The 26,659-nt window shown below is 48.0% G+C and overlaps 1 protein-coding gene and 1 long non-coding RNA gene across 2 annotated transcripts in view; both read right to left on the reverse strand.

Moving 5' to 3' along the window:
- Positions 1-4,277: 4,277 nt before the first annotated feature.
- Positions 4,278-26,659, reverse strand: part of LOC116693064 (spore coat protein SP65) — a gene marked incomplete at its 3' end in the record, with an annotated part of 37,764 nt that continues 15,382 nt past the window's right edge. Inside the window, exons 4-6 of the mRNA XM_032521750.1 lie at positions 8,490-8,543; positions 4,815-4,883; positions 4,278-4,412 (exon numbers count right to left, since the gene is read on the reverse strand). Coding sequence (XP_032377641.1) covers positions 4,278-4,412; positions 4,815-4,883; positions 8,490-8,543 — 258 coding nt within the window. The remainder of the gene's footprint in view (positions 4,413-4,814; positions 4,884-8,489; positions 8,544-26,659) is intronic.
- On the reverse strand, positions 19,773-22,396 carry LOC116691953 (uncharacterized). The gene is made up of 3 exons (XR_004332591.1): positions 22,310-22,396; positions 21,640-21,699; positions 19,773-20,012 (listed from the first exon to the last, which is right to left on the reverse strand). It is a non-coding gene; the product is annotated as an uncharacterized LOC116691953 (long non-coding RNA).

Consider the following 26,659-nt stretch of genomic DNA (forward strand, 5'->3'; position numbering starts at 1 on the left):
ATATATATATATATATATATATATATACACAGACTCTGGTGAACTTGTTCTTTTGTATGGATTTTGAACATATATAAAAATGTGAAGCACAGAACAATCACCAAAGTGTGCAACAGAGTTTCCATAAAAGTTCATTTCTTACAGTGTAATGCAATACAATACAAATGAACTGCAATAGGGATATTACATCTCTTTTAATATTTCATAAATAGGAGCTGCATATTCTTTTGGCCATTCTCTGCATATGGCTCATTCACTTACTGTTAACAACAGTTATGCTTCACTTATGTCAAAAAATATACATCAAGTTTGTCTGTGCCCAATTAGTGCATGACTTAAGATCTCTTTTACTTAGTAAATATTGTGTTTGTAAAAAACACAAGTCACAGGGAAATCACATTAGATATACATAAAATCACATAGTAAGCTTTTCATGAAAAGAGTAGAGAGTTAACAGTCATTAAATGTTGGTGGTATTCCCTTGATCCAGTCCAGTTAATTCCAAATAACAGCTGCAAAAACTGGTATGACTAAAAGGAAACTTGTTTTGTTGATGACTGCAGAGGAGGCAGCGGCTGTTGGATTTACTGAAGCTGTCGCTACTGCTGGGGCATCAGTGGTTGTTGTTGCTGCAGCTGTGGTTGTTGTTGGAGCGGCCGTGTTTGTTGTTGGAACAGCTGCGGTTGTTGTTGATACAGCTGTGGTTGTTGTAGCAGATGTGTTTGTTGTTGGAGCAGCTGCGGTTGTTGCAACAGATGTGTTTGTGGTTGCTGCAGCTGTGGCTGTTGTTAGAGCAGCGGTGGTTGTTGTTAGAGCAGCTGTGGTTGTTGCAGCAGATGTGTTTGTTGTTGGAACAGCTGCAGTTGTTGTAGCAGATGTGTTTGTGGTTGATGCAGCTGTGGCTGTTGTTAGAGCAGCTGTGGTTGTTGTTAGAGCAGCTGTTGTTGTTGGAGCAGATGTATTTGTGGTAGTAGCAGCTGTTGTTGTTGGGGAAGCTTCGGTTGTTGTTGGAGCAGCTGGTATTGTGGTTGGAGCAGCTGTTGTTGCTGAAGCAGTGGTTGTTGTTGGAGCAGCTGCGGTTGTTGTAGCAGATGTGTTTGTGGTTGATGCAGCTGTGGCTGTTGTTAGAGCAGCTGTGGTTGTTGTTAGAGCAGCTGTTGTTGTTGGAGCAGATGTATTTGTGGTAGTAGCAGCTGTTGTTGTTGGGGAAGCTTCGGTTGTTGTTGGAGCAGCTGGTATTGTGGTTGGAGCAGCTGTTGTTGCTGAAGCGGTGGTTGTTGTTGGAGCAGCTGCGGTTGTTGTAGCAGATGTGTTTGTGGTTGTGGCAGCTGTGGTTGTTGGGGCAGCTGCGGTTGTTGTTGGAGCAGCTGGTGTTGTGGTTGGAGCAGCTGTTGTTGTTGGAGAGGATGTGGTTGTTGATGCAGCTGTTGTTGTTGGAGAGGATGTGGTTGTTGATGCAGCTGTTGTTGGAGCAGGTGTGGTTGTGGTTGGGACAGCTTGTGTTGTGGTTGGAGCAGCTGTTGTTGTTTGTGCAGCTGTGGTTGTTGTTGGAGCAGCTGTGGTTGTGTTTGGAACAACAGTAGTTTTTGCTGCTGTGGTTGTTGTTGGAGCAGATGTGGTTGTTACTGCAATTATGGTTGTTGGTGGAGCAGTTGTGGTTGTTGATGGAGCAGCTGCGGTTGTAGTTGGAACAGCAGTAGTTGTTGTTGCTGCACCTGTGGTTGTTGTTAGAGCAGATGTGGTTGTTGCTGCCTCAACTGTTGTTGCTGGAGCAACAGTGGTTGGTGTTGGATCAGCTGTGGTTGTTGTTGGGGCAGCTGTACTTGTTGGAGCAGCTTTTGTTGTTGGAGGTGCTGTAGTGTTTGGAGCAGCTGGTGTTGTGGTTCGAGCAGCAGTTGTTGGAGCAGATGTGGTTGTGGTTGGAGCAGCTGTGTTTGTAGTTGGAACCGCTGTAATTGTCATTGCTGCAGCTATGGTTGTTGGTGGAGCAGCTGCGGTTGTAGTTGGAGCAGCTGTGGTGGTTGGAGCAGCCATGGTTGTTGTTGGAGCAGATGGGGTTGTAGTTGGAAAAGCAGTAGTTGTTGCTGCTGCAGCTGTGGTTGTTGTTGGAGCAGATGTGGTTGTAGTTGGAAAAGCTGTGGTTGTTGGAGCAGCTGTGGTTGTAATAGGAACAGCAGTAGTTGTTGCTGCTGCAGCTGGGGTTGTTGTTGGAGCTGCTGTGGTTGTTGGAGCAGCTGTTGTTGTTGGAGAAGCTGTGGTTGCTGTTGGAGCAGCTGTGGTTGTTGTTGGAACAGCTGTAATTGTCACTGCTGCAACTATGGTTGTTGTTGGAGGAGATATGGTTGTTGTTGGAGAAGATGTGGTTGTGATTTGAGCAGCTGTTGTTGATGGAGCAGCTGCTGTTGTAATTGGAGCAGCTGTTGTGGTTGGAGCAGCGATGGTTGTTGTTGGAGCAGATGGGGTTGTAGTTGGAACAGCAGTAGTTATCGCTGCTGAAGCTGTGGTTGTTGTTGGAGCAGATGGGGTTGTTGCTGCAGCTGTGGTTGTTGCTGCCTCAGCTGTTGTTGCTGGAGGAACTGTGGTTGTTGTTGGAGCAGCTGTGGTTGTTGTTGGAGCAGCTGTAGCTGTTGGAGCAGCTTGTGTTGTGGTTGGAGCAGCTGTTGTTGGAGCAGATTTGGTTGTTATTGGAGCAGCTGTGGTTGTAGTTGGAACAGCTGTAATTGTCGTTGCTGCAGCTATGGTTGTTGGTGGAGCAGCTGCGGCTGTTGATGGAGCAGCTGCGGTTGTAGCTGGAGCAGCTGTGGTGGTTGGAGCAGCTGTGGTTGTTGTTGGAGCAGCTGTGGTGGTTGGAGCAGCTGTAGTTGTTGTTGGAGCAGATGGGGTTGTAGTTGGAACAGCAGTAGTTATCGCTGCTGAAGCTGTGGTTGTTGTTGGAGCAGATGTGGTTGTAGTTGGAACAGCTGTGGTTGTATTTGGAACAGCTGTGGTTGTTGTTGGAGCAGCTTTGGTTGTAGATGGAACAGATGTGGTTGTTGCGGCAGCTGTGGTTGTTGCTGCCTCAGCTGTTGTTGCTGGAGCAGCTGTGGTTGTTGTTGGAGCAGCTGTGGTTGTTGTTGGAACAGCTGTAATTTGCACTGCTGCAACTATGGTTGTTGTTGGGAGATAGGGTTGTTGTTGGAGAAGATGTGGTTGTGATTGAGCAGCTGTTGTTGATGAGCAGCTGCTGTTTGTATTGGAGCAGCTGTTGTGGTTGAGCAGCGATGGTTGTTGTTGGAGCAGATGGGGTTGTAGTTGGAACAGCAGTAGTTATCGCTGCTGAACTGTGGTTGTTGTTGGAGCAGATGTGGTTGTAGTTGGAACAGCTGGGTGTATTTGGAACAGCTGTGGTTGTTGTTGGAGCAGCTTTGGTTGTAGATGGAACAGATGTGGTTGTTGCGGCAGCTGTGGTTGTTGCTGCCTCAGCTGTTGTTGCTGGAGCAGCTGTGGTTGTTGTTGGAGCAGCTGGTTTGATTGTTCACTGCTGCAGCTATGGTTGTTGTTGGAGGAGATATGGTTGTTGTTGGAGAAGATGTGGTTGTGATTTGAGCAGCTGTTGTGGTTGGAGCAGCGATGGTTGTTGTTGGAGCAGATGGGGTTGTAGTTGGAACAGCAGTAGTTACCGCTGCTGCAGCTGTGGTTGTTGTTGGAGCAGATGTGGTTGTTGTTGGAACAGCAGTAGTTGTTGCTGCTGCAGCTGTGGTTGTTGTTGGAAAAGCTGTTGTGGTTTTTTGAGAAGCAGTGTTTGTTGTTGGTGCAGCTGTGGTTGTTGTTGGAGCAGCTATGGTTGCTGTTGGAGCAGCTGTTGTTGTTGAAGCAACTGTGGTTGTTGTTGGAGCTGTTGTGGTTGTTGGAGCAGCTGTTGTTGTTGGAGAGGCTGTGGTCAATGGAGCAGCTGTGGTTTTTGGAGCAGCTGTGGTCAATGGAGCAGCTGTTGTTGTTGGAGCTGCTGTGGTTGTTGTTCGAGCTGCTGTGGTTGTTGCTGCCTCAGCTGTTGTTGTTTGAGCAGCTGTGGTTGTTGTTAGAGAAGCTGTGTTTGTTGTTGCAATTGTGCTTGTCGCTTCTCCAGCTATGGTTGTAGCAGCTGTTGTTGGAGCAGGTGTGGTTGTAGTTGGAGCAGCTGTTGTTGTTTTTGCAGATGTGGTTGTGGTCGGAGCAGCTGTTGTTGTTGGAGCAGCTGTTGTCAATGGAGCAGCTGTGGGTGTTGTTGGAGCAGCTGTTGTTGTCTGAACTGCTGTGGTTGTTGGAGCAGTTGTTGTTGCAGCAGCAGCTGTGGTTGTTGTTGGAGAAGCTGTTGTTGTTTGAGAAGCAGTGGTTGTTGTTGGAGCTGTGGTTGTCGCTGCCTCAGCAGTTGTTGTTTGAGCAACTGTGGTTGTCGTTGGAGTAGCTGTGGTTGTTGGAGCAGCCATTGTTGTTGTTGGAGAAGCTGTGATTGTTGGATCAGCTTTGGTTGTCGCTGCCTCAGCTGTTGTTGTTGGAGCACCTGTGGTTGTTATTGCAGCTCTGGTTGTTTGAGCAGCTGTTGTTGTTGTTTGACCAGCTGTGGTTGTTGTTCGAGCTGCTGTGGTTGTTGCTGCCTCAGCTGTTGTTGCTGGAGCAGCTATGGTTGTTGTTGGAGTGGCTGTGGTTTTTGTTGAAGCAGCTGTGGGTGTTGTAGCAGCAGCGGTTGTAGATGGAGCAGCTGGTGATGTTGTTGGAGGAGTTGTTGTTTGTGCAAATGTGATTGTTGATGGAGCAGCTGTGGTTGTCGTTGGAGCAGCTGTGGTTGTTGTTGGAGCAGCTATGGTTGCTGTTGGAGCAGCTGTTGTTGTTGAAGCAACTGTGGTTGTTGGAGCAGTTGTGGTTGTGTTTGGAGCAGCTGTGGTCAATGGAGCAGGTGTTGTTGTTGGAGCTGCTGTGGTTGTTGCTGCCTCAGCTGTTGTTGTTTGAGCAGCTGTGGTTGTTGTTAGAGAAGCTGTGGTTGTTGTTGCACTTGTGGTTGTCGCTGCGTCAGCTGTTGTTGGAACAGCTGTGAATGTCGCTTCTCCAGCTTTGGTTGTAGCAGCTGTTGTTGTTGGAGCAGCTGTGGTTGTGGATGGAGCAGTTGTGGGTGTAGTTGGAGCAGCGGTTGTTGTTTTTGCAGATGTGGTTGTGGTCGGAGCAGCTGTTGTTGTTGTTGGAGCAGCTGTTGTCAATGGAGCAGCTATAGTTGTTGCTGCCTCCGCTGTTGTGTTTGGAGCAGCTGTGGCTGTTGTCGGAGCAGCTGTTGTTGTTGTCTGAACTGATGTGGTTGTTGGAGCAGTTGTTGTTGTTGTCTGAACTGCTGTGGTTGTTGGAGCAGTTGTTGTTGTTGCAGCAGCTGTGGTTGTTGTTGGAGAAGCTGTTGTTGTTGTTTGAGAAGCAGTGGTTGTTGTTGGAGCAGCTGTGGTCAATGGAGCAGCGGTGGTTGTTGCTGCCTCAGCTGTTGTTGTTTGAGCAGCTGTGGTTGTTGTTGCACTTGTGGTTGTTGCTGCCTTAGCTGTTGTTGTTGGAACAGCTGTGGATGTTGCTTCTCCAGCTATGGTTGTAGCAGCTGTTGTTGTTGGAGTAGCTGTGGTCGTGGATGGAGCAGTTGTGGGTGTAGTTGGAGCAGTAGTTGTTGTTTTTGCAAATGTGGTTGTGGTCGGTGCAGCTGTTGTTGTTGTTGGAGCAGCTGTTGTCAATGAAGCAGCTATAGTTGTTGCTGCCTCAACTGTTGTTGTTGGAGCAGCTGTGGCTGTTGTCGGAGCAGCTGTTGTTGTTGTCTGAACTGATGTGGTTTTTGGAGCAGTTGTTGTTGTTACAGCAGCTGTGGTTGTTGTTGGAGAAGCTGTTGTTGTTGTTTGAGAAGCAGTGGTTGTTGTTGGAGCTGTGGTTGTTGCTGCCTCAGCTGTTGTTGTTTTAGCAGCTGTGGTTGTCGTTGGAACTGCTGTGGTTGTTGGAGCAGCCGTTGTTGTTGTTGGAGAAGCTGTGGTTGTTGTTGGAAAAGCTGTTGTTGTTTGAGAAGCAGTGGTTGTTATTGCAGCTCTGGTTGTTTGAGTAGCTGTGGTTGTTGTTTGAGCAGCTGTGGTTGTTGTTGGAGCTGCTGTGGTTTTTGCTCCCTCAGCTGTTGTTGTTGGAGCTGGTGTGGTTGTTGTAGCAGCTGTTGTAGTTGTTGGAGTGGCTGTGGTTGTCGCTGCCTCAGCTGTTGTTGAAGCAGCTGTGGTTGTTGTTGGAGCTGCTGTGGTTGTTGTTGGAGAAGCTGTCATTGTTGTTTGAAAAGCAGTGGTTGTAGCTGCCTCAGCTGTGGTTGTTGTTGGAGCTTCTGTGGTTGTTGGAACAGCTGTGGTTGTCACTGCAGCTGTGGTTGTTGTTGCATCAGCTGTTGTTGCTGGAGCAGCTGTGGTTGTTGTTGGAGCTGCTGTGGTTGTTGGAGAAGCAGTGGTTGTTGTTGGAGCAGCTGTGGTTGTTGTTGGAACAGTGGTTTTTGATTCCTCTGCAGCTGTGGTTATTTTTAGAGAATCTGTGGTTGATGCACTTGTGGTTGTTGTTGCCCCAGCTGTTGTTGTTGGAGCAGCTTTGGTTGTTGCTTTTGCAGCCATTGTTGTAGCAGCTGTTGTTGTTGGAGCAGCTGTTGTTGTTTGAGCAGCTGTGGTTGTCGTTGGAGCTGCTGTGGTTGTTGGAGCAGCTGTTGTTGTTGGAGAAGTTGTGGTTGTTGTTGGAAAAGCTGTTGTTGCTGGAGCAGTTGTGGCTGTTGTTGGAGCAGCTGTTGTTGTTATCTGAACTGCTGTGGTTGTTGGAGCAGTTGTTGTTGTCTGAACTGCTGTGGTTGTTGGAGCAGTTGTTGTTGTTGGAGCAGCTGTGGTTGTGGATGGAGCAGTTGTGGTTGTAGTTGGAACAGCTGTTGTTGTTTTTGCAGATGTGGTTGTGGTCGTAGCAGCTGTTGTTGTCGCTGTCTCAGCTGTTGTTGAAGCAGCTGTGGTTGTTGTTGGAGCTGCTGTAGTTGTTGGCGCAGCTGTGGTTGTTGCTGTCTCAGCTGTAGTTGTTAAAGCAGCTGTGGCTTTTGTTGCAGCTGCTGTGGTTGTTGGAGCATCTGTTGTTGTTGTCCGAACTGCTGTGATTTTTGGAGCAGCTGTTGTTGTTGTTGGAGAAGTTGTGGTTGTTGTTGGAAAAGCTGTTGTTGCTGGAGCAGCTGTTGTTGTTGTCTGAACTGCTGTGGTTGTTGGAGCAGTTGTTGTTGTTGTCTGAACTGCTGTGGTTGTTGGAGCAGTTGTTGTTGTTGCAGCAGCTGTGGTTGTTGTTGGAGAAGCTGTTGTTGTTGTTTGAGAAGCAGTTGTTGTTGTTGGTGCAGCTGTGGTCAATGGAGCAGCTGTGGTTGTTGCTGCCTCAGCTGTTGTTGTTTGAGCAGCTGTGGTTGTCGTTGGAGCATTTGTGGTTGTTGTTAGAGAAGCTGTGGTTGTTGTTAGAGAAGCTGTGGTTTTTGTTGCACTTGTGGTTATCCCCGCCTCAGCTGTTGATGTTGGAGCAGCTGCGGGTGTCGCTTCTGCAGCTATGGTTGTAGCAGCTGTGGTTGTGGATGGAGCAGTTGTGGTTGTAGTTGGAACAGCTGTTGTTGTCGTAGCAGCTGTTGTTGTCGCTGCCTCAGCTGTTGTTGAAGCAGCTGTGGTTGTTGTTGGAGCTGCTGTAGTTGTTGGCGCGGCTGTGGTTGTCGCTGCCTCAGCTGTAGTTGTTAAAGCAGCTGTGGCTTTTGTTGCAGCTGCTGTGGTTGTTGGAGCATCTGTTGTTGTTGTCCGAACTGCTGTGATTGTTGGAGCAGATGTGGTTGTTGTTCTTGTAACAGCTGTGGTTGTTGTTGCAGCAGCTGTGGTTTTTGTTGGAGAATCTGTCGTTGTTGTTTGAGAAGCAGTGGTTGTTGTTGGAGCTGTGGTTGTTGCTGCCTCAGCTGTTGTTGTTTGAGCAGCTGTTGTTGTCGTTGGAGATAATTTGGTTGTTGTTGGAAAAGTTGTCGTTTTTGTTTGAAAATCAGTGCTTGTTATTGCAGCTGTGGTTGTTTGAGCAGCTGTGGTTGTTGTTGGAGCTGCTGTGGTTGTTGCTGCCTCAGCTGTTGTTGTTGGAGCTGCTGTGGTTGTTGTTGGAAAAGCTGTTGTTTTTGTTTGAGAAGCAGTGGTTGTTATTGCAGCTGTGGTTGTTTGAGCAGCTGTGGTTGTTGCTGCCTCGGCTGTTGTTGTTGGAGCTGCTGTGGTTGTTGTTGGAGCTGGTGTGGTTGTTGGAGCAGCTGTTTTAGTTGTTGGAGCGGCTGTGGTTGTCGCTGCCTCAGCTGTTGTTATTGAAGCAACTGTGGTAGTTGGAGCTGCTGTGGTTTTTGTTGGATAAGCTGTCGTTTTTGCAGATGTGGTTGTGGTCGGAGCAGCTGTTGTTGGAGTAGCTGTGGTCAATGGAGCAGCTATGGTTGTCGCTGCCTCAGTTGTTGCTGTTGAAGCAACTGTGGTTGTGGTTGGAGCTGCTGTGGTTGTTGGAGCAGCTGTGGTTGTTGTTGGTGAAGCTGTCGTTGTTGTTTGAGAAGCAGTGATTGTTGTTGCAGCTGCTGTGGTTGTTGGAGCAGTTTTGGTCAATGGAACAGCTGTGGTTGTTGCTGCCTCAGCTGTTGTTGTTTGAGCAGCTGTGGTTGTCGTTTGAGCTGCTCTGGTTGTTGGAGCAGCTGTTGTCAATGGAACAGCTGCGGTTGTTGCTGCCTCAGCTGCTGTTGTTGGTGCAGCTGTTGTTGTTTTTGCAGCTGTGGTTGTGGTCGGAGCAGCTGTGGTCAATGGAACAGCTGTGATTGTCGCTGCCTCAGCTGTTGTTGTTGGAGCATCTGTGGTTGTTGATGGAGCTTTTCTGGTTGTACTTGGAGCAGCTGTTGTTGTTTTTGCAGACGTGGTTGTGGTCGGAGAAGCTGTTATTGTTGGAGCAGCTGTGGTCAATGGAACAACTGTGGTTGTCGCTGCCTCAGGTGTTGTTTTTGGAGCAGCTGTGGTTGTGGATGGAGCAGTTGTGGTTGTAGTTGGAGCAGCTGTTGTCGTCTTTGCAGATGTGGTTGTAGATGGAGCAGCTGTTGTTGTTGGAGCAGCTGTGGTCAATGGAGCAAGTATGGTTGTTGCTGCCTCAGCTGTGTTTGAAGCAACTGTGGTTGTTGTTGGAGCTGCTGTGGTTGTTGGAGCAGCTGTTGTTGCTGTCTGAGCTGCTATGGTTGTTGGAACAGCTGCTGTTGTTGTTGGAACAGCTGTGGTTGTTGTTGGACCTGCTGTAGTTGTTGGAGCGGCTGTGGTTGTCGCTGCCTCAGCTGTTGTTGTTGAAGCAGCTGTGGTTGTTGTCGGAGCTGCTGTGGTTGTTGGAGCAGCTGTTGTTGTTGGAACAGCTGTGGTTGTTGTTGGAGCTGCTGAAGTTGTTGGAGCGGCTGTGGTTGTTGCTGCCTCAGTTGTTGTTGTTGCACCTGTGGTTGTTGATGGAGCTGCTGTGGTTGTTGGAGCAGCTGTGTTGTGTGGTCGAGATGCTGGGGTGTTGGAACAGCGTGGTGGTTGTGTTGAGAAGCTGTTGTTCTGAGTGCTTGGTGGTTGGAGCAGCTGTTGTTGTTGTCTGAGCTGCTATGGTTGTTGGAGCAGATGTGGTCAATGGAACAGCCTTGGTTGTCGCTGCCTCAGCTGTTGTTGTTGGAGAGTGGTTGTGGTCGGAGCAACTGTTGTTGTGGAGCAGCGGGGGTAATTGAGCAGTGTGGTTGTTGCCCTCAGCTTTTGTGAAGCTGCTGTGGTTGTGTTGGAACAGCTGTGGATGTTGTTGGAGACAGCTGTTGTCTGAGCTGGTGGTTGTTGGAGCAGCTGTTGTTGTTGTCTGAGCTGCGTGTTGTTGTTGTGTGGAGCAGCTGTGGCTGTGCTCCTTAGCTGTTGTGGTGGAAGAATCCCGTGGGTGTGGGAAGATGTGGTGTTTAGAGAATCTTGTGGTGTCGCTTACCATAGGTGTTGGGCAGGTGTGGTTGTTGTGCTGCAGCTGTTGGTTGGAGTAGCTGTGGTTGTGGTTGGAGCTGCTGTGGTTGTTGTAGCGCTTGGTTTTGCTGCAGGCGGTGTTGTTGGAGCAACTGTGGTGTTGTTGGAGCTGTGTGGTTGTTGGAGCAGTGGTGTGGTTGTTGAGCTGCTGTTGTTGTTGTTGTGGAGAGCTGGTTTTGGCTGTTGTTGGAGAGAGGGTGTTGTTGGAGCTGTGGTTGTCGCTGCCTCAGCTGTTATGTGTCGAGCAGCTGTGGTTGTAGATGGAGTAGCTGTGTTTTTGCAGATGTGGTTATGGTGGAGCAGCTGTTGTGTTGGCAGGTTGTGGTCAATGGAGCAGTGTGGTGGCGCTGCCTCAGCTGTTATTGTTGGAGCAGCTGTCGTTGTTGGAGCTGCTGTAGTTGTTGGGGCGGCTGTGGTTGTCGCAGCTCAGCTGTTGTGTGGAAGCAGCTGTGGGTTGTTGGTGCATCTGTGGTTGGTGTTGGAGCTGAGTGGTTTGGGAGCAGCGGTTGTTGTGTTGTCGGAGATGCTTGGGGGTTGGAGCAGCTGTTGTTGTTGGAACAGCGTGGTGGTTGTTGGAGAAGCTGTGTTGTCTGAGTGATGTGGGTGGGAGCAGCTGTGTTTTTGTTGGAGCTGCTGAAGTGTGGAGTGGCTGTGGTGTCGCTGCCTCAGCTGTGTTGTTGGGCAGCTGGTGGTTGTTGGAGATAAGTGTTGGAGTGGCGGGTGTTGCTGCTAAGTGTTGTGTTGACACTGTGGTTGTTGTAGCGCTGTGGTTGTTGTAGCAGTGCTGTGGTTGTTGGAGCAGCTGTTTGTTGTTGTCTGAGCTGCTGGGGTTGTTGAGCAGCTGTTGGTTGTGTGGAGCAGCTGTGGTTGCGTTGGAGCAATGTTGTGGTGCACGTGTGGTGTGTTGGAGCTGCGGGTGTGGAGCAGTGTTGTGTGTTTCTGAGTGCGGTGTGGTGTGTGGAGCAGCTGTTGTTGTTGTTGGAGCAGTGTGGTTGTGTTGGACAGTTGTTGGTTGTGCACCTTGTGGGTGTGTTGGAGCTGCTGTTGTTGTTGGAGAAGCTGTTGGTTGTTGGAAGCTTGGTGGTGGAGCAGCTGTTGTTGTTGTCGGAGCTGCTGTGGGTTGGGTGCAGTGTTGTTGTTTGTTGGAGAAGCTGTTGTTGTCTGAGCTGCTGTGGTTGTTGGAGCAGCTGTTGTTGTGGTTGGAGCTGCTGAAGTTGTTGGAGTGGCTGTGGTTGTCGCTGCCTCAGCTGTTGTTGTTAAACCTGTGGTTGTTTTAGCAGCTGCTGTGGTTGTTGGAGCAGCTGTTGTTGTTGTCTGAGCTGCTGGGGTTGTCGGAGCAGCTGTTGTGGTTGTTGTTGGAGCAGCTGTGGTTGTCGTTGGAGCAGTTGTTGTTGTTGTTGCACGTGTGGTTGTTGTTGGAGCTGCCGTGGTTGTTGGAGCAGCTGTTGTTGTTGTCTGAGCTGCTGTGGTTTTTAGAGCAGCTGTGGTCAATGGAACAGCTGTGGTTGTCGCTGCCTCAGCTGTTGTTGTTGGAGCAGCTGTGGTTGTTGTCAGAGCAACTGTTGTTGATGGAGCAGCTGTGGTCAATTGAGCAGTTGTGGTTGTCGCTGCCTCAGCTGTAGTTGAAGCTGCTGTGGTTGTTGTTGCACCTGTGGATGTTGTTGGAGCAGCTGTTGTTGTCTGAGCTGCTGTAGTTGTTGGAGCAGCTGTTGTTGTTGTCTGAGCTGCTGTTGTTGTTGTTGTTGGAGCAGCTGTGGCTGTCGCGGCCTCAGCTGTTGTTGGTGGAGCATCCGTGGTTGTTGGAGAAGATGTGGTTGTTGGAGCAGCTGTGGTTGTTGAAGCAGCTGTGGTTGTTGTTAGAGAAGCTGTGGTTGTCGCTACCATAGGTGTTTTTGGGTCAGGTGTGGTTGTTGGAGCTGCAGCTGTTGTTGTTGGAGTAGCTGTGGTTGTGGTTGGAGCTGCTTTGGTGTCTGTAGCAGCTGTGGTTGGGCTGAGCTGCGGTGTTGTGTGGAGCGCGGGTTGGGGAGCTGCTGTGGTTGTTGGAGCAGCTGTTGTTGTTGTCTGAGCTGCTGTTGTTGTTGTTGTTGGAGCAGCTGTGGCTGTTGTTGGAGAAGCAGTGGTTGTTGTAGGAGCTGTGGTTGTCGCTGCCTCAGCTGTTATTGTTCGAGCAGCTGTGGTTGTAGATGGAGCAGCTGTTGTTTTTGCAGATGTGGTTGGAGCTGCTGTTGTTGTTGGAGCAGCTGTGGTCAATAGAGCAGCTGTGGTTGGGGCTGCCTCAGCTGTTATTGTTGGAGCAGCTGTCGTTGTTGTTGGAGCTGCTGTAGTTGTTGGGGCGGCTGTGGTTGTCGCAGCCTCAGCTGTTGTTGTGGAAGCAGCTGTGGTTGTTGTTGCATCTGTGGTTGTTGTTGGAGCTGCTGTGGTTTTTGGAGCAGCGGTTGTTGTTGTCGGAGATGCTGTGGTTGTTGGAGCAGCTGTTGTTGTTGTTGGAACAGCTGTGGTTGTTGTTGGAGAAGCTGTTGTTGTCTGAGCTGATGTGATTGTTGGAGCAGCTGTTGTTTTTGTTGGAGCTGCTGAAGTTGTTGGAGTGGCTGTGGTTGTCGCTGCCTCAGCTGTTGTTGTTGGAGCAGCTGTGGTTTTGTTGGAGCTGATGAAGTTGTTGGAGTGGCTGTGGTTGTTGCTGCCTCAGCTGTTGTTGTTGCACCTGTGGTTGTTATAGCAGCTGCTGTGGTTGTTGGAGCAGCTGTTGTTGTTGTCTGAGCTGCTGGGGTTGTTGGAGCAGCTGTTGTTGTTGTTGGAGCAGCTTGTGGTTGTGTTGGAGCAGTTGTTGTTGTGTTGCACGTGGGGTGTTGTTGGAGCTGCCGGGTTGGGAGAGTGTTGTTGTGTTGGCTACTGTTGTTGTTGTTGTTGGAGCAGCTGTGGTTGTTGTTGGAGCAGTGTTTGGTGTGTGTGCACTGTGGTTGTTGATGGAGCTGCTGTGGTGTGTTGGAGCAGCTGTTGTTGTTGTGGACAGCGGGTTGTTGGAGCAGCTGTGTTGTTGTCTGAGTTGCTGGGGTTGTGGAGCAGCTGTTGTTGTTGTTGTTGGAGCAGCTGTGGGTGGAGCGTTTTGGAGCGTTGGTGTGGTTGCGTGTGGTGGTTGTTGGAGCTGCCGTGGTTGTGGAGCAGCTGTTGTGGTTGTCTGAGCTCAGTTGTTGTTGGAGCAGCTGTGGTTGTTGTTGGAGCAGTTGTGTTGTGTTGCACCTGGGGTTGTTGTGGAGCTGCTGTGGGTGTTGGAGCAGCTGTGTTGGTTGGAACAGCTGTGGTTGTTGGAGCGCGTGTTTTGTGTCGGGAGCTGGTGGTTGTTGGTGCAGTGTTTGTGTGTTGGAACAGCTGTGGTTGTTGTTGGAGAAGCTGTTGTTGTCTGAGCTGCTGTGGTTGTTGGAGCAGCTGTTGTTGTGGTTGGAGCTGCTGAAGTTGTTGGAGTGGCTGTGGTTGTCGCTGCCTCAGCTGTTGTTGTTAAACCTGTGGTTGTTGTAGCAGCTGCTGTGGTTGTTGGAGCAGCTGTTGTTGTTGTCTGAGCTGCTGGGGTTGTTGGAGTAGCTGTTGTGGTTGTTATTGGAGCAGCTGTGGTTGTTGTTGGAGCAGTTGTTGTTGTTGTTGCACGTGTGGTTGTTGTTGGAGCTGCCGTGGTTGTTGGAGCAGCTGTTGTTGTTGTCTGAGCTGCTGTGGTTTTTGGAGCAGCTGTGGTCAATGGAACAGCTGTGGTTGTCGCTGCCTCAGCTGTTGTTGTTGGAGCAGCTGTGGTTGTGTTCGGAGCAACTGTTGTTGTTGGAGCAGCTGTGGTCAATTGAGCAGTTGTGGTTGTCGCTGCCTCACCTGTTGTTGAAGCTGCTGTGGTTGTTGTTGCACCTGTGGATGTTGTTGGAGCAGCTGTTGTTGTCTGAGCTGCTGTGGTTGTTGGAGCAGCTGTTGTTGTTGTCTGAGCTGCTGTTGTTGTTGTTGTTGGAGCAGCTGTGGCTGTCGCGGCCTAGCTGTTGTTGGTGGAGCATCCGTGGTTGTTGGAGAAGATGTGGTTGTTAGAGAAGCTGTGGTTGTCGCTACCATAGGTGTTTTTGGGTCAGGTGTGGTTGTTGTTGCTGCAGCTGTTGTTGTTGAAGTAGCTGTGGTTGTGGTTGGAGCTGCTGTGGTATTTGTAGCAGCTGTGGTTGTTGCTGCAGCTGCGGTTGTTGTTGGAGCAGCTGTGGTTGTTGTTGGAGCTGCTGTGGTTGTTGGAGCAGCTGTTGTTGTTGTCTGAGCTGCTGTTGTTGTTGTTGTTGGAGCAGCTGTGGCTGTTGTTGGAGAAGCAGTGGTTGTTGTTGGAGCTGTGGTTGTCGCTGCCTCAGCTGTTATTGTTCGAGCAGCTGTGGTTGTAGATGGAGCAGCTGTTGTTTTTGCAGATGTGGTTGGAGCTGCTGTTGTTGTTGGAGCAGCTGTGGTCAATAGAGCAGCTGTGGTTGGCGCTGCCTCAGCTGTTATTGTTGGAGCATCAGTCGTTGTTGTTGGAGCTGCTGTAGTTGTTGGGGCGGCTGTGGTTGGCGCAGCCTCAGCTGTTGTTGTGGAAGCAGCTGTGGTTGTTGTTGCATCTGTGGTTGTTGTTGGAGCTGCTGTGGTTTTTGGAGCAGCGGTTGTTGTTGTCGGAGCTGCTGTGGTTGTTGGATCAGCTGTTGTTGTTGTTGTAACAGCTGTGGTTGTTGGAGCAGCTGTTGTTGTTGGAGCAGCTGTTGTTGTTGTCTGAGCTGCTGGGGTTGTTGGAGCAGCTGTTGTTGTTGTTGTTGGAGCAGCTGTGGTTGTCGTTGGAGCAGTTGTTGTTGTTATGCAGTGTGGGTGTTGTGGAGCTGCCGTGGTGTTGGCAGCTGTTGTGTCTGAGCTACTGTTGTTGTTGTTGGAGCAGCGTGGTTTGTGGTTAGCGTTGTGTTGTTGTTGCACCTGTGGTTGTTGTTGGAGCTGCTGTGGTTGTTGGAGCAGCTGTTGTTGTTGTTGGAACAGCTGTGGTTGTTGGAGCAGCTGTTGTTGATGTCGGAGCTGCTGTGGTTGTTGGTGCAGCTGTTGTTGTTGTTGGAACAGCTGTGGTGTGGGCAGCTGTTGTGTTGCTCGAGCTGCTGTGGTTGTTGGAGAGCTGTTGTTTGGTTGGAGCTGCTGAAGTTGTGGAGTGGCTGTGGTTGTCGCTGCCTAGCTGTTGTGTAAACCTGTGGTTGTTGTAGCAGTGTGGTGTTGGAGCAGCGTTGTTTTGTCTGAGCTGCTGGGGTTGTTGGAGAGCTGTGTTGGTGTTGTGAGCAGCTGTGGTTGTGTTGGAGCAGGTGTTGTGTTGTTGCACGTGTGGTTGTTGTTGGAGGTGTTGTGGTTGTTGGAGCAGCTGTTGTTGTTGTCTGAGCTGCGGTGGTTGTTGGAGCAGCTATGGTCAATGGAACCAGTGTGGTTGTGCTGCCTCAGTTGTTGTTGTTGCACCTGTGGTGGTTGTTAGAGCTGCTGCGGTTGTCGGGTAGCGGTTGGTGTGTCTGAGATGCTGGGGTGTGGAGCAGCTGTTGTTGTTGGTGTTGGAGCAGCTGTGGTTGTTGTTGGAGCAGTTGTTGTTGCTGTTGCACATGTGGTTGTTGTTGGAGCTGCTGTGGTTGTTGAAGCAGCTGTTGTTGTTGTCTGAGCTGCTGTGGTTGGTGGAGCAGCTGTGGTCAATGGAACAGCTGTGGTTGTCGCTGCTCATCTGTGTTGGAAGCAGCTGTGGTTGTGGTCAGAGCAGCGTTGTTGTTGGAGCAGCTGTGGTCAAATTGAGCAGTGTTGGTTGTCGCTGCCCAGCTGTTGTGAAGCAGCTGTGGTTGTTGCACATGGATGTTGTGGAGCAGCTGTTGTGTTGTCTGAGCTGTGTGTTGTTGTTGTGTGGAGAAGGTGTGGCTGTTGTTGGAGAAGCAGGGTTGTGTGGAGCTGTGGTGTCGCTGTCAGCTGTTATGTTGGAGCAGCGTGGGTTGGATGGACAGCTTTGTTTTTTGCAGATGGGTTGTGGTTGGACGCTGTTGGTGTTGGAGCAGTGTGGTCAATGGAGTAGCTGTGGTGGCGCTGCCTAGCTGTTGTGTGGAGCAGCTGTCGTTGGGTGAGGCTGTAGTTGTGGGGCAGCTGTGGTTGTTGCAGCCTCAGCTGTTGTTGTGGCAGCAGCTGTGTTTGGTGCATCTGTGTTTGTTGTTGCATCTGTGGTGTTGTTTGAGTGCTGTGTTTGTGGGAGCAGCGGTTGTTGTTGTCGGAGCTGCTGTGGTTGTGGAGCAGCTGTGGTTGTTATTGGGAAGCGTTGTTGTCTGAGCTGGTGGTTGGGAGCAGCAGTTGTCTGAGCTGCGTGTTGTTGTTGGAGCAGCTGTTGTGTGTTTGGAGCTGTGAGTGTTGGAGTGGCTGTGGTTGTCGCGCCTAGCTGTTTTGTGGAGCAGCTGTGGTTGTTGTTGGAGCTGATGAAGTTGTTGGAGTGGTGTGTTGTTGCTGCATCAGCGTGGGGTTGCACCTGTGGTTATTGTAGCAGTGCTTGGTTGTGGAGCAGCTGTTGTTGTTGTATGAGCTGCGGGGGTTGGAGCAGCTGTTGTGGTTTGTGTGGAGCAGCTGTGGTTGTCGTGGAGAGTTGTTGTGTATTGCAGGTGGTGGTGTTGGAGCTGTGGGGTTGTTGGAGCAGTGTGTTGTCTGGGCTGTAGTTGTTGTCTGAGCTGCTGTGTTTTGGAGAGCTGTGGGTCAATGGACAGCTGTGGTTGTCGCTGCCTCTAGGGTGTGTTTGGAGCAGCCGTGGTTGTGGGGAGCAGTTGTTGTCGTTGGAGCAGCTGTGGTCAATGAGCAGTTGTGGTTGTGCTGACTCAGCTGTTGTTGAAGCAGCTGGTGGTTGCGTTGCACTGTGTTGTTGTGGAGCAGTTGTTGTTGTCTGAGCTGCTGTGGTTTGTTGGGAGAAGCAGTGGTTGTTGCCGCTGTGGTTGTCGCAGCCACGATGTTTGTGTTGAGCAGCGCTGGTTGTCGTTGGAGCTGCTGTGGTTGTTGGAGCAGATGTTGTCAGTGGAACAGCTATGGTTGTCGCGTGCAGCTGTGTCTTGGTCAGTGCTGTTTGCCTGGTGGCAGCTGGGTTGTGGTAGTTTCTGTGGTTGTTGTGGAGCAGCTGTGGTTTTCGCGGCCTTAGTGTTGTGGTGGAGATCCGTGGTTTGTGGAGAAGATGGGTTGTTGGAGCAGCTGTGGATGTGAAGCAAATGTGGTTGTTGTTGGAAAAGAGTGGTTGGCGTACTGTAGGTGGTTGGGTCAGGTGTGGTTGTTTTGTGCAGCTGTTGTTGTTGGAGTAGCTGTGGTTGTGGTTGGAGCGCTGTGGTTGTGTAGCAGCTGTGGTTGTTGCTGTAGCTGCGGTTGTTGTTGGAGCAGCTGTGGTTGTTGTTGGAGCTGCTGTGTTGGTTGGAGCAGCGTGTGTTGTTGAGTACTAGGTGTTGGAGCAGCTGTTGTTGTTGTTGTGTTGTTTTTTGGAGCAGTTGTTGTCGTGACTGAGGTTGTTGGAGCAGCGTGTTGTTGTTGGAGCAGTAGTTTTGTGTCTGAGCGCTGTAGTTGTTGGAGCAGCTGTGGTCAATGGAACAGCTGTGGTTGTCGCTGCTCAGCTGGTTGTTGGAGCCGCCGTGGTTGTGGTCGAGGAGCAGTTGTCTTGGAGCAGCTGTGTGGTCACATTGAGCAGTTGTGGTTGTTGCTGACTCAGCTGTTGTTGAAGCAGCTGTGGTTGTCGTTGCACCTGTGGTTGTTGTTGGAGCAGTTGTTGTTGTCTGAGCTGCTGTGGTTGTTGGAGAAGCAGTGGTTGTTGTTGCAGCTGTGGTTGTCGCAGCCACAGCTGTTGTTGTTGGAGCAGCTGTGGTTGTCGTTGGAGCTGCTGTGGTTGTTGGAGCAGCTGTTGTCAGTGGAACAGCTATGGTTGTCGCTGCAGCTGTTGTCATTGGGTCAGCTGCGTTTCCTGTTGCAGCTGTGGTTGTTGTAGTTTCTGTGGTTGTTGTTGGAGCAGCTGTGGTTTTCGCGGCCTTAGCTGTTGTTGGTGGAGCATCCGTGGTTGTTGGAGAAGATGTGGTTGTTGGAGAGCTGTGGATGTTGAAGCAAAGTGGTTGTTGTTGGAAAAGAAGTGGGGGTCCACTGTAGGGGTTGGGGTCAGGTGTGGTTGGTTTGGCGCAGCTGTTGTTGTGTGGAGTAGCGTGGTTGTGGTTGGAGCTGCTGTGGTTGTTGTAGCAGCTGTGGTTGTTGCGTAGCTGCGGTTGTTGTTGAGCAGCTGTGGTTGTGTTGGAGCTGCTGTGGTGGTTGGAGCAGTGTTGTTGTTGTCTGAGCTATGAGGTGTGGAGCAGCTGTTGTTGTGTGTTGTTGGAGCAGCTGGGGTTGTTTTGGAGCAGTTGTTGTCTGAGCTAGAGGTTGTGGAGCAGCTGTGTTGTTGTGTGGAGCAGCTGGGTGTTGTTGTTGGAGCAGCGTGGTTGTTTTGAGTGTTGTGTTGTTGTACCTGGGTTGTGTTGGAGCTGGGATGGTGGAGCAGCTATGGTCAATGGAACAGCTGTGGTTGTCGCTGCTCAGCTTGTTGTTGGAGCAGCTGTGGTTGTGGTCAGAGCAGTGTTGTGTTGGAGCAGCTGTGGTCAATTGAGCAGCTGTGGTTGTTGCTGCAGCTGTGTTGAAGCCAGTGTGGTTGTTGGTGCACCTGTGGTGTGGTTGGAGGCGTGTGTTGTCTGAGCTGCTGTGGTGTTGGAGCAGCTTTGTTGTTGTCTGAGGCTGGTGTTGTTGGAGCAGCTGTGGTTGTTGTTGGAGAAGCTGTCGTTGTTTGAGAAGCAGTGGTTGCTACCTCAGCGGTTTTTGTTGGAGCAGATGTGGTTGTCGTTGGAGCTGCTGTGGTTGTTGGAGCAGCTGTTGTCAATGGAACAGCTATGGTTGCTGTTGCAGCTGTGGTTGTCACGGCCTCAGCTGTTGTTTGTGGAGCATCCGTGGTTGTTGAAGAAGATGTGGTTGTTGGACCAGCTGTGGTTGTTGAAGCTACTGTAGGTGTTGTTGGGTCAGGTGTGGTTGTTGTTGCTGTAGGTGTTGTTGGGTCAGGTGTGGTTGTTGTTGCTGCTGCTGTTGTTGTTGGAGTAGCTGTGGATGTTGGAGCAGCTGTGGTTGTCAATGGAACAGCTATGGTTGCTGTTGCAGCTATGGTTGTCACGGCCTTAGCAGTTGTTGGTGGAGCATCCGTGGTTGTTGGAGAAGATGTGGTTGTTGGAGCAGCTGTGGTTGTTGAAGCAGCTGTGGTTGTGTGGTGGGAGAAGCTGTGGTGGTTGCTACTGTAGGGTTGTTGGGTCAGGTGTGGGGTTGTTGCTGTAGGTGTTGTGGGCAGTTGGTTGTTGTGCTGCTGCTGTTGTGTTGGAGAAGCTGTGGTGTCAATGGAACAGCTATGGTTGCTGTTGCAGATGGTTGTCACGGCCTTAGCTGTTGTTGGTGGAGCATCCGTGGTTGTTGGAGAAGATGTGGTTGTTGGAGCAGCTGTTGTTGTTGGAGTAGCAGTGGTTGTTGTAGCAGCTGTGGTTGTCGCTGCAGCCGCGGTTTTTGTTGGAGCAGCTCCGGTTGTTGTTGGAGAAGCTGTGGTTGTTGTTGAATGAGCTGTAGTTGTCTCTGCAGCTGTGGTTGTTGCTTCTGCAGCTGTTATTGTTGGGTCAGCTGCGGTTGTTGTTGGAGCAGTTGTGGTTGTCACTGCCTCAACTGTTTTTGTTGTAGCAGCTGTGGTTGTTGGAGAAGCTGTGGTTGTTGCTGCTGCAGCTGTTGTTGTTGGAGCAGTTGTGGTTGTCGCTGTTGCAGCTGTTGTTGTCGCTGGTGGAGCTGCTTTGGTTGTTGGAGCAGCTGTTGTTGTTGTCGCTACAGCTGTGGTTGTCGCTGCCTCAGCTGTTGTTGTTGGAGCAGCTATGGTTGTTGTTGGAGCTGCTGTTGTTGTTAGAGCAGCTGCGGTTGTTGTTGAAGGAGCTGTGGTTGTCTCTGCAGCTGTGGCTGTCGCTGCTGCAGCTGTTTTTGGGTCATCTGTGGTTGTCGCTGCCTCAGCTGTTGTTGGAGCAGCTGTGGTTGTTGGTGCAGCTGTTGTTGATGTTGTTGTTGGAGCAGCTGTGGTTGTTGTTGGAGAAGCTGTTGTGGCTGTTTGAGAAGCAGTGGTTGTTGTTGGAACTGTGGTTGTCGCTGCCTCAGCTGTTGTTGATGGAGCAGCTGTGGTTGTAGTGGGAGCTGCTGTGGTTGTTGGAGCAGCTGTTGTTGTTGCTTCAGCTGTGGTTGTCGCTGCCTCAGCTGTTGTTGTTGGGTCCGCTGTGGTTGTCGCTGCTGCGACTGTTGTTGTCACTGCCTCAGCTATTGTTGTTTGCTTAGCTGCAATTGTTGTTGTTGGAGTAGCTGCGGTTGTAGTTGGAGTAGCTGCGGTTGTAGCTGCAACTGTGGTTTTCACTATCTCAGGTGTTGTTTGTGGAGCATCTGTGGTTGCTGTTGGAGAAGCTGTGGTTGTTGTTGTAGTTGTGGTTGTCGCTGCCTCAGCTGTTGTTGTTGGAGAAGCTGTGGTTGATGTGTGAGCAGCTGTGGTTGTCGCTGCCTCAGCTGTTGTTTTTTGAGCATCTGTGGTTGTTGGAGCAGCTGTTGTTTTTGTCTGAACTGCTATGGTTGTTGGAGCAGCAGTTGTTGTTGTTGGAGCTGCTGTAGTTGTTGGAGCGGCTGTGGTTGTTGCTGCCTCAGCTGTTTTTGTTTTTGCACCTGTGGTTTTTGGAGCAGCTGTTGTTGTTGTCAGAGCTGCTGTGGCTGTTGGAGCACCTGTTGTTGTTGTCGCTGCAGCTGTGGTTGTAGCTGCCTCAGCTGTTGTTGTTGGAGCAGCTGTGGTTGTTGTTGGTGGAGAAGATGTGGTTGTTGTTGATGGAGCTGTTGTTGGGTCATCTGTGGTTGTCCCTGCCTCAGCTGTGTTTGTTGGAGCCGCTGGTGTTGTTGTCTGAACTGCTGTGGTTGTTGGAGCAGCTGTTGTTGTTGTTGTTGGAGCAGCTGTTGTTGTTGTTGGAGAAGCTGTCGTTGCGATTTGAGAAGCAGTGGTTGTTGTTGGAGCTCTGGTTGTCGCTGCCTCAGCTGTTGTTGATGGAGCAGCTGTGGTTGTTGTTGGAGCTGCTGTGGGTGTTGGAGCAGCTGTTGTTGTTGTCGCTGCAGCTGTTGATGTCGCTGCCTCAGCTGTTGTTGTTGGAGCAGCTGTGGTTGTTGTTGGAGCTGCTGTTGTTGTTGGAGCAGCTGCGGCTGTTGTTGGAGAAGCTGTGGTTGTTTTTGAAGGAGCTGTAGTTGTCTGTGCAGCTGTGGTTGTCGCTGCTGCAGCTGTTTTTGGTGGAGCATCAGTGGTTGTTGGAGAAGCTGTGGTTGTCGCTGCTGCTGCTGCTGTTGTGGTTGTTGTTGCTGCAGCTGTTGTTTGTGCAGCTGCGGTTGTTATTCCTGCAGCGTTACAATAGAAATTATCAGTAAGACATTATCTGGAGTGCAATGGCATCGCTAACATGAGTAAAAGTAAATCTTAAATCTTCAAAATAAAAATGTATTTTCTTTCTATATTTGTTATGTTTTTAATTCTACTTTGTCTACGTCAAAATTCATTTTAATATCTTAAAACTTACCAAAACACAGAAGGAGGATGACAAAGATCTTCATTATTATTTTGGGATGTGCTTCACTGTTGAAAAAATACAATTTTTGTCAGATTCAGTTAAGCAATGACAACTAATTTGCATTGACTAACTCAAATCTTTACTTATATTACTACCTTCTACATTATATTAAATTGCTGAAAAATGTAGTTTTACTATTTATTTACATTATCCACTGGATCTATGAGACAATAATCCTTTTACAGCTGTAAATGCAAACTACCATTTATAAATGTTAGGATCTACCAATAAAGATTGTCATTTTCTTATTGTGTGCATTTACATAATTTCTAGAACTAAACAGGCTTTTTGTGCATTCATAATTGTTTTTATAATATAGAAAAGGTTACACATCTGTTTAAAACCAACAAACACAACATAGTTGTAGCTTTAGACACATACAGAAATTAAAGTTTTTAAAAATAGTTTTAATTATCTTCCAGAAAAATATTAAACAAACAGCAGTTACAGTAAGTGTAACACCAACAATTGTTACACCGATAGGTCGTGGGTGATAGTTAATGTGATTATTATGATAAATATTATTGCAGATATTTGCATTGTTATTGAAGAAAGACATAAAGTCCAACTTGCATTGATCGAAATTAGACTAATATTCCTCATTGAAATACTCACAGGTTTCGTCCGCTGTAGATTTGACCTGACTGCGGTGGTTGAAGCTGGGATGCTCTCTGATTCCACCTGTTGCTGTTTGCTGGTTGACGTCCTCCACTGAACACACATCACCTTTTATATCCATTCCCACAAAGCAGGTCTTTTATCATCAGGTTCTAAACCAAGTTAATGAATTGTATTAATAATGTCTTTGAAGGTGTGGCCGCCCCTGTAATAGTTCATTCATTGGTCTTCTTTTGGGTTACTGTGTATAGAAACCGGTTGAGGGACAGAGATTTGCGGGGAAGGTACTTGTGATGTTCTGGTAAACATTTAGTTATTTTCATCATACATTACACCAAGCGTTTGGGTCATTGATTAGCTTTTGTCTGGTTATGTTTTTATTGGTGTACACAATAAAACAAAAAGGTTATTTCACTGGAATTCCCTGTATTATTTTACAGATTTCTTCTGTTTTTTTATCTTGTGTTGATGCCATAAAAATACAAAAAATAACTTCATTTAAACCAGAAGCAGATACTCAGCTTCTTAAATCACCTTTGTATCTTATGGAAAACAATATCCTGTCAGCTTCTCAGTCTGGCTTTTGGTCAAATCCCTCTGCAATTATTGCATTATTAATGGAAACAAATCGTACAATCTAACTCAACCCTATGGTGTACCTCAAGGATTGATGCTTGGTCCACTTCTTTTCTCTATATTTATTAATGATCTTCCCTCTAATTGTAAGAGTTCTGTTTAGCTTTATGCTGATGAATCTTTTATACATACTTTTATCAAAATTTAGGACAGACTGAAGCAGATCTACAGTCAGATTTTAATAATTTACAGCGTTAGCTTTCAGCTAATAATTTACTCTTTAGTAAAACAAAAACACACACTAGGATTTTTGGCACTCGACAGAACATAAAACTCAAATCCAAAACACATTCATGTGGTATTTTCTGTCTGGATGGCACTATATTGCAGAAAGTTAATACCTGGGCCTATACTTTGACTGAGTCTTTTTTTAAATGCCATATCAATCATATTGTACATAAATGAATTATAGTCTTATAGAATTATAGATAATATATATATATATATATATATATATATATATATATATATATAGAGAGAGAGAGAGAGAGAGAGAGAGAGAGAGAGAGAGAGAGAGAATAAAGAATTATAGTCTTAGTCTCCTTTTCCGTTCCAGAAACTGTTTCCCACTTAAGGTCAGAAAAAAATTGCTCTTCAACTTATACTGCCAATAATGGATTTTGCTTATTCTGTGTACTGCATTGCTTCTAATACCTCTTACCAGAGTGTATAATAGAGTACTCATTTACAACTCATCGGGGGAGGCTGTGGCTCAGTGGTAGAGCGGTTGTCTGCCAATTGGAAGGTTGGTGGTTAGATCCCTTGCCCTGCAGTCCCATGTCGAAGTGTCCTTGGGCAAGACACTGAACCCCGAGTTGCCCCCGGTGCTGCGCATCGGAGTGTGAATGTGTGTGAGTGTTTATCTGATGAGCAGGTGGCACCTTGTACGGCAGCCTCGGCCACAGCGTATGAATGTGTGTGAATGGTGAATGTATTCTGTATGATGTAAAAAAGCGCTTTGAGTAGTCGTTAAGACTAGAAAAGCGCTATATAAATACAGCACATTTACATCATTGCAAAATGTATGAACTTCTTGACTTGCCTACACCATTTATAAGAAGAAAGATTGATTGGTCGCAATGTGTCTTTAAGTGTGTTCATTTCAACTATCCTTCTCATTTAAAACAATTTGTGGTTCCTTTTCCCTCCACTGATCATTTAAGACATACTGTACAGCTATTTTGTAAGTACCTTATGTTTCTAAGTCCATATCAAAAAAAGCTTTTATTTTATTTTTTAAAGCACCTTCTGACTGGAATAACTTACCAGTAAATATTCGCTCCATTTCATCTTTCACACTTTTTAAACATGCCTTGGCAACTCACAGTCATACTAACGGTACATGCAGACTTCAACATCCTTCTAATTTCATCTCATTCCTCACTCTTCTCTCTTTAATGAACCACTTAATCTCACTGATATGTTAAAGTAAACTTTGGCTATATTCCGAATGATCATGTTATGATCTATTACTTATTCTCTGTGTCTTTTTTGGTTTTTTGTTTCTGTTTCATTTTGATTTGCTTGTCTTGTTTGTATATGTGCATTGTTTTTTTTTGGTTTGTGTGATATCTTGTTCAAGGACCCCTCAAAAACAAGATGGTGCATCTCAAGGGGTTATCCTAATAAAATAATTTCTCCCATCTTTGTGACACTTATCATTGCTGTGTCAGTGCATCTGCCACAATTACCCAAGATGGTAATTATCTAGGCCAGTTCCTGTGACTTACATTAGCCTGCAACTACATTTTTTCTGAAAGCAATCACAAAATTATTTTTAGGAAGTGCCCAGACAGCACTAAGTGAAAGTCAAATAAAACCCCATATCGTCCCCAGTCCTGCTGATTTGTGCCCGTAAAGCTGCCCTGTACTTTCAGGCTTTACAGACATTGTGACTGGGTCAATAGCATTATTTGTTGCTGTGATCCTCCCAAACTACAGGGTGTGGCTTTAATTCTACCTGGCTAAACAATAACAGTCTCATTTGTGACGACTTACACATCCAATACCTTCTGTTTATTCAACAGTGAGTTGTTTCTCTGGAATAAGTAGTGATTGATGTAGTGTGAGAATTCTCTCTTTTACATAGACCTTAGTGGTTCCCTAATACTGTATCTGAAGTCTCTTTTATATAGACCTTACTGTTCCCCTATACTGTATCTGAAGTCTCTTTATATAGACCTTAGGGTCCCCTAATACTGTATTGAAGTCTCTTTATATAGACCTTAGTGGTCCCCTAATACTGTATCGAAGTCTCTTATATAGACTTAGTGGTCCCCTAATACTGTATCTGACTCTCTTTATATAGACCTTAGGGTCCCCTAATACTGTATCTGAAGTCTCTTTTATATAGACCTAGTGGTCCCCTAATACTGATCTGAAGTCTCTTTATATAGACCTTAGTGGGCCCCTAATACTGTATCTGAATCTCTTTATATAGACCTTAGTGGTCCCTAATACTGTATCTGAACTCTCTTTTATATACCCTTAGTGGTCACCTAATACGTATCTGAAGTCTCTTTATATAGACCTAGTGGTCCCCTAATACTGTATCTGAAGTTCTCTTATATAGACCTTAGGGTCCCCTATACTGTATCTGAAGTCTCTTTATATAGACCTTAGTGGTCCCTAATACTGTATCTGAAGTCTCTTTTATATAGATATGTATTTAAATGCATAATGTTGTGTAAGTCATCAAAGTCCCCTGAACCTTCTTCACGTGTCCAGAGTCGAAAACAGCAGACATTTTTTTAAATATTTGAGTTATTGGGGGTTGTATTGTGACAGCTGGTCCCCGCTATCAGTTTAATGGCCGTTTCCAGTACTTGAACAACATCTCACATGTATCTGCTGCCCAGTAGATGTTGTCTCTGGCAACATGGATTGATTTCTGCAAGAAAGGTTATATTTGGAGGTTGTTGAGAGTGGTTAGGAGGGCCTGTTGGAGAAGTTTATTACAGGGATTTGAATGATGGCATTGGGAAAAGTAGTGTGACCAGTTTTTACCATCTGCTGTAGCTGTTTGAGTAGGGTAGTGTGTTCGTGTTCAGGCAGTTGTAGTCTAAATGAAAGGATGACGTGTTGTGGGTGTAGTTTGTTTTTAAGATGGCTGACATGTGATGGAAGGTAGCTCCAGGGTAATTGTCAACCTGTATGTCTGGGTCTGTGTGAGTTGTTGGAGTCTCCCAGAAAAAGGGTCCGCTTCCCCACCTCCAGCGACCAGTCCTGTATATATATATATAGATATATATATCTATATATATCTATATATATATTTTTAAAGGTGCATGGGTTTGCATGTGGTTCCAGGCGCCCTGGGGAGTCAGGCACTGTTGCAGAGGCCCTGTTTGGGAATATGGTGGATAACTCAGATGTTATCTGATGCAGGGGGGCAGGCAAGAGACCCAGCCCAAGACAATCCATGCCGCCGGAGTTCCTCGACCAACAGTGGGTTGATTTCAACCCTCACCTGTTGTTTCGGGTTCCGCTTAGGGAGTTGAATTGGGGGCTGATTCACCTCGTCGGGCCCCCCGGGCATCTCCATCATACAGAGGCCTGAAGGACCGGGTTGTGCATCAGAAAGAACTGGTGGAGGGGGAGGAGAAGCCTTAATATGTTTTGACGAGGGGAGGTGAGTGGGCGGGAACAAAGGAGGGGTGAGGTTAGGTAAAGGAGTGGAGAGGGGGAGGATCTTGAGAGGGATAGGGGAGG

This window comes from Etheostoma spectabile, chromosome 7 (genome assembly GCF_008692095.1).
Source record: "Etheostoma spectabile isolate EspeVRDwgs_2016 chromosome 7, UIUC_Espe_1.0, whole genome shotgun sequence".
In the NCBI taxonomy this organism is placed as follows: domain Eukaryota; kingdom Metazoa; phylum Chordata; class Actinopteri; order Perciformes; family Percidae; genus Etheostoma; species Etheostoma spectabile.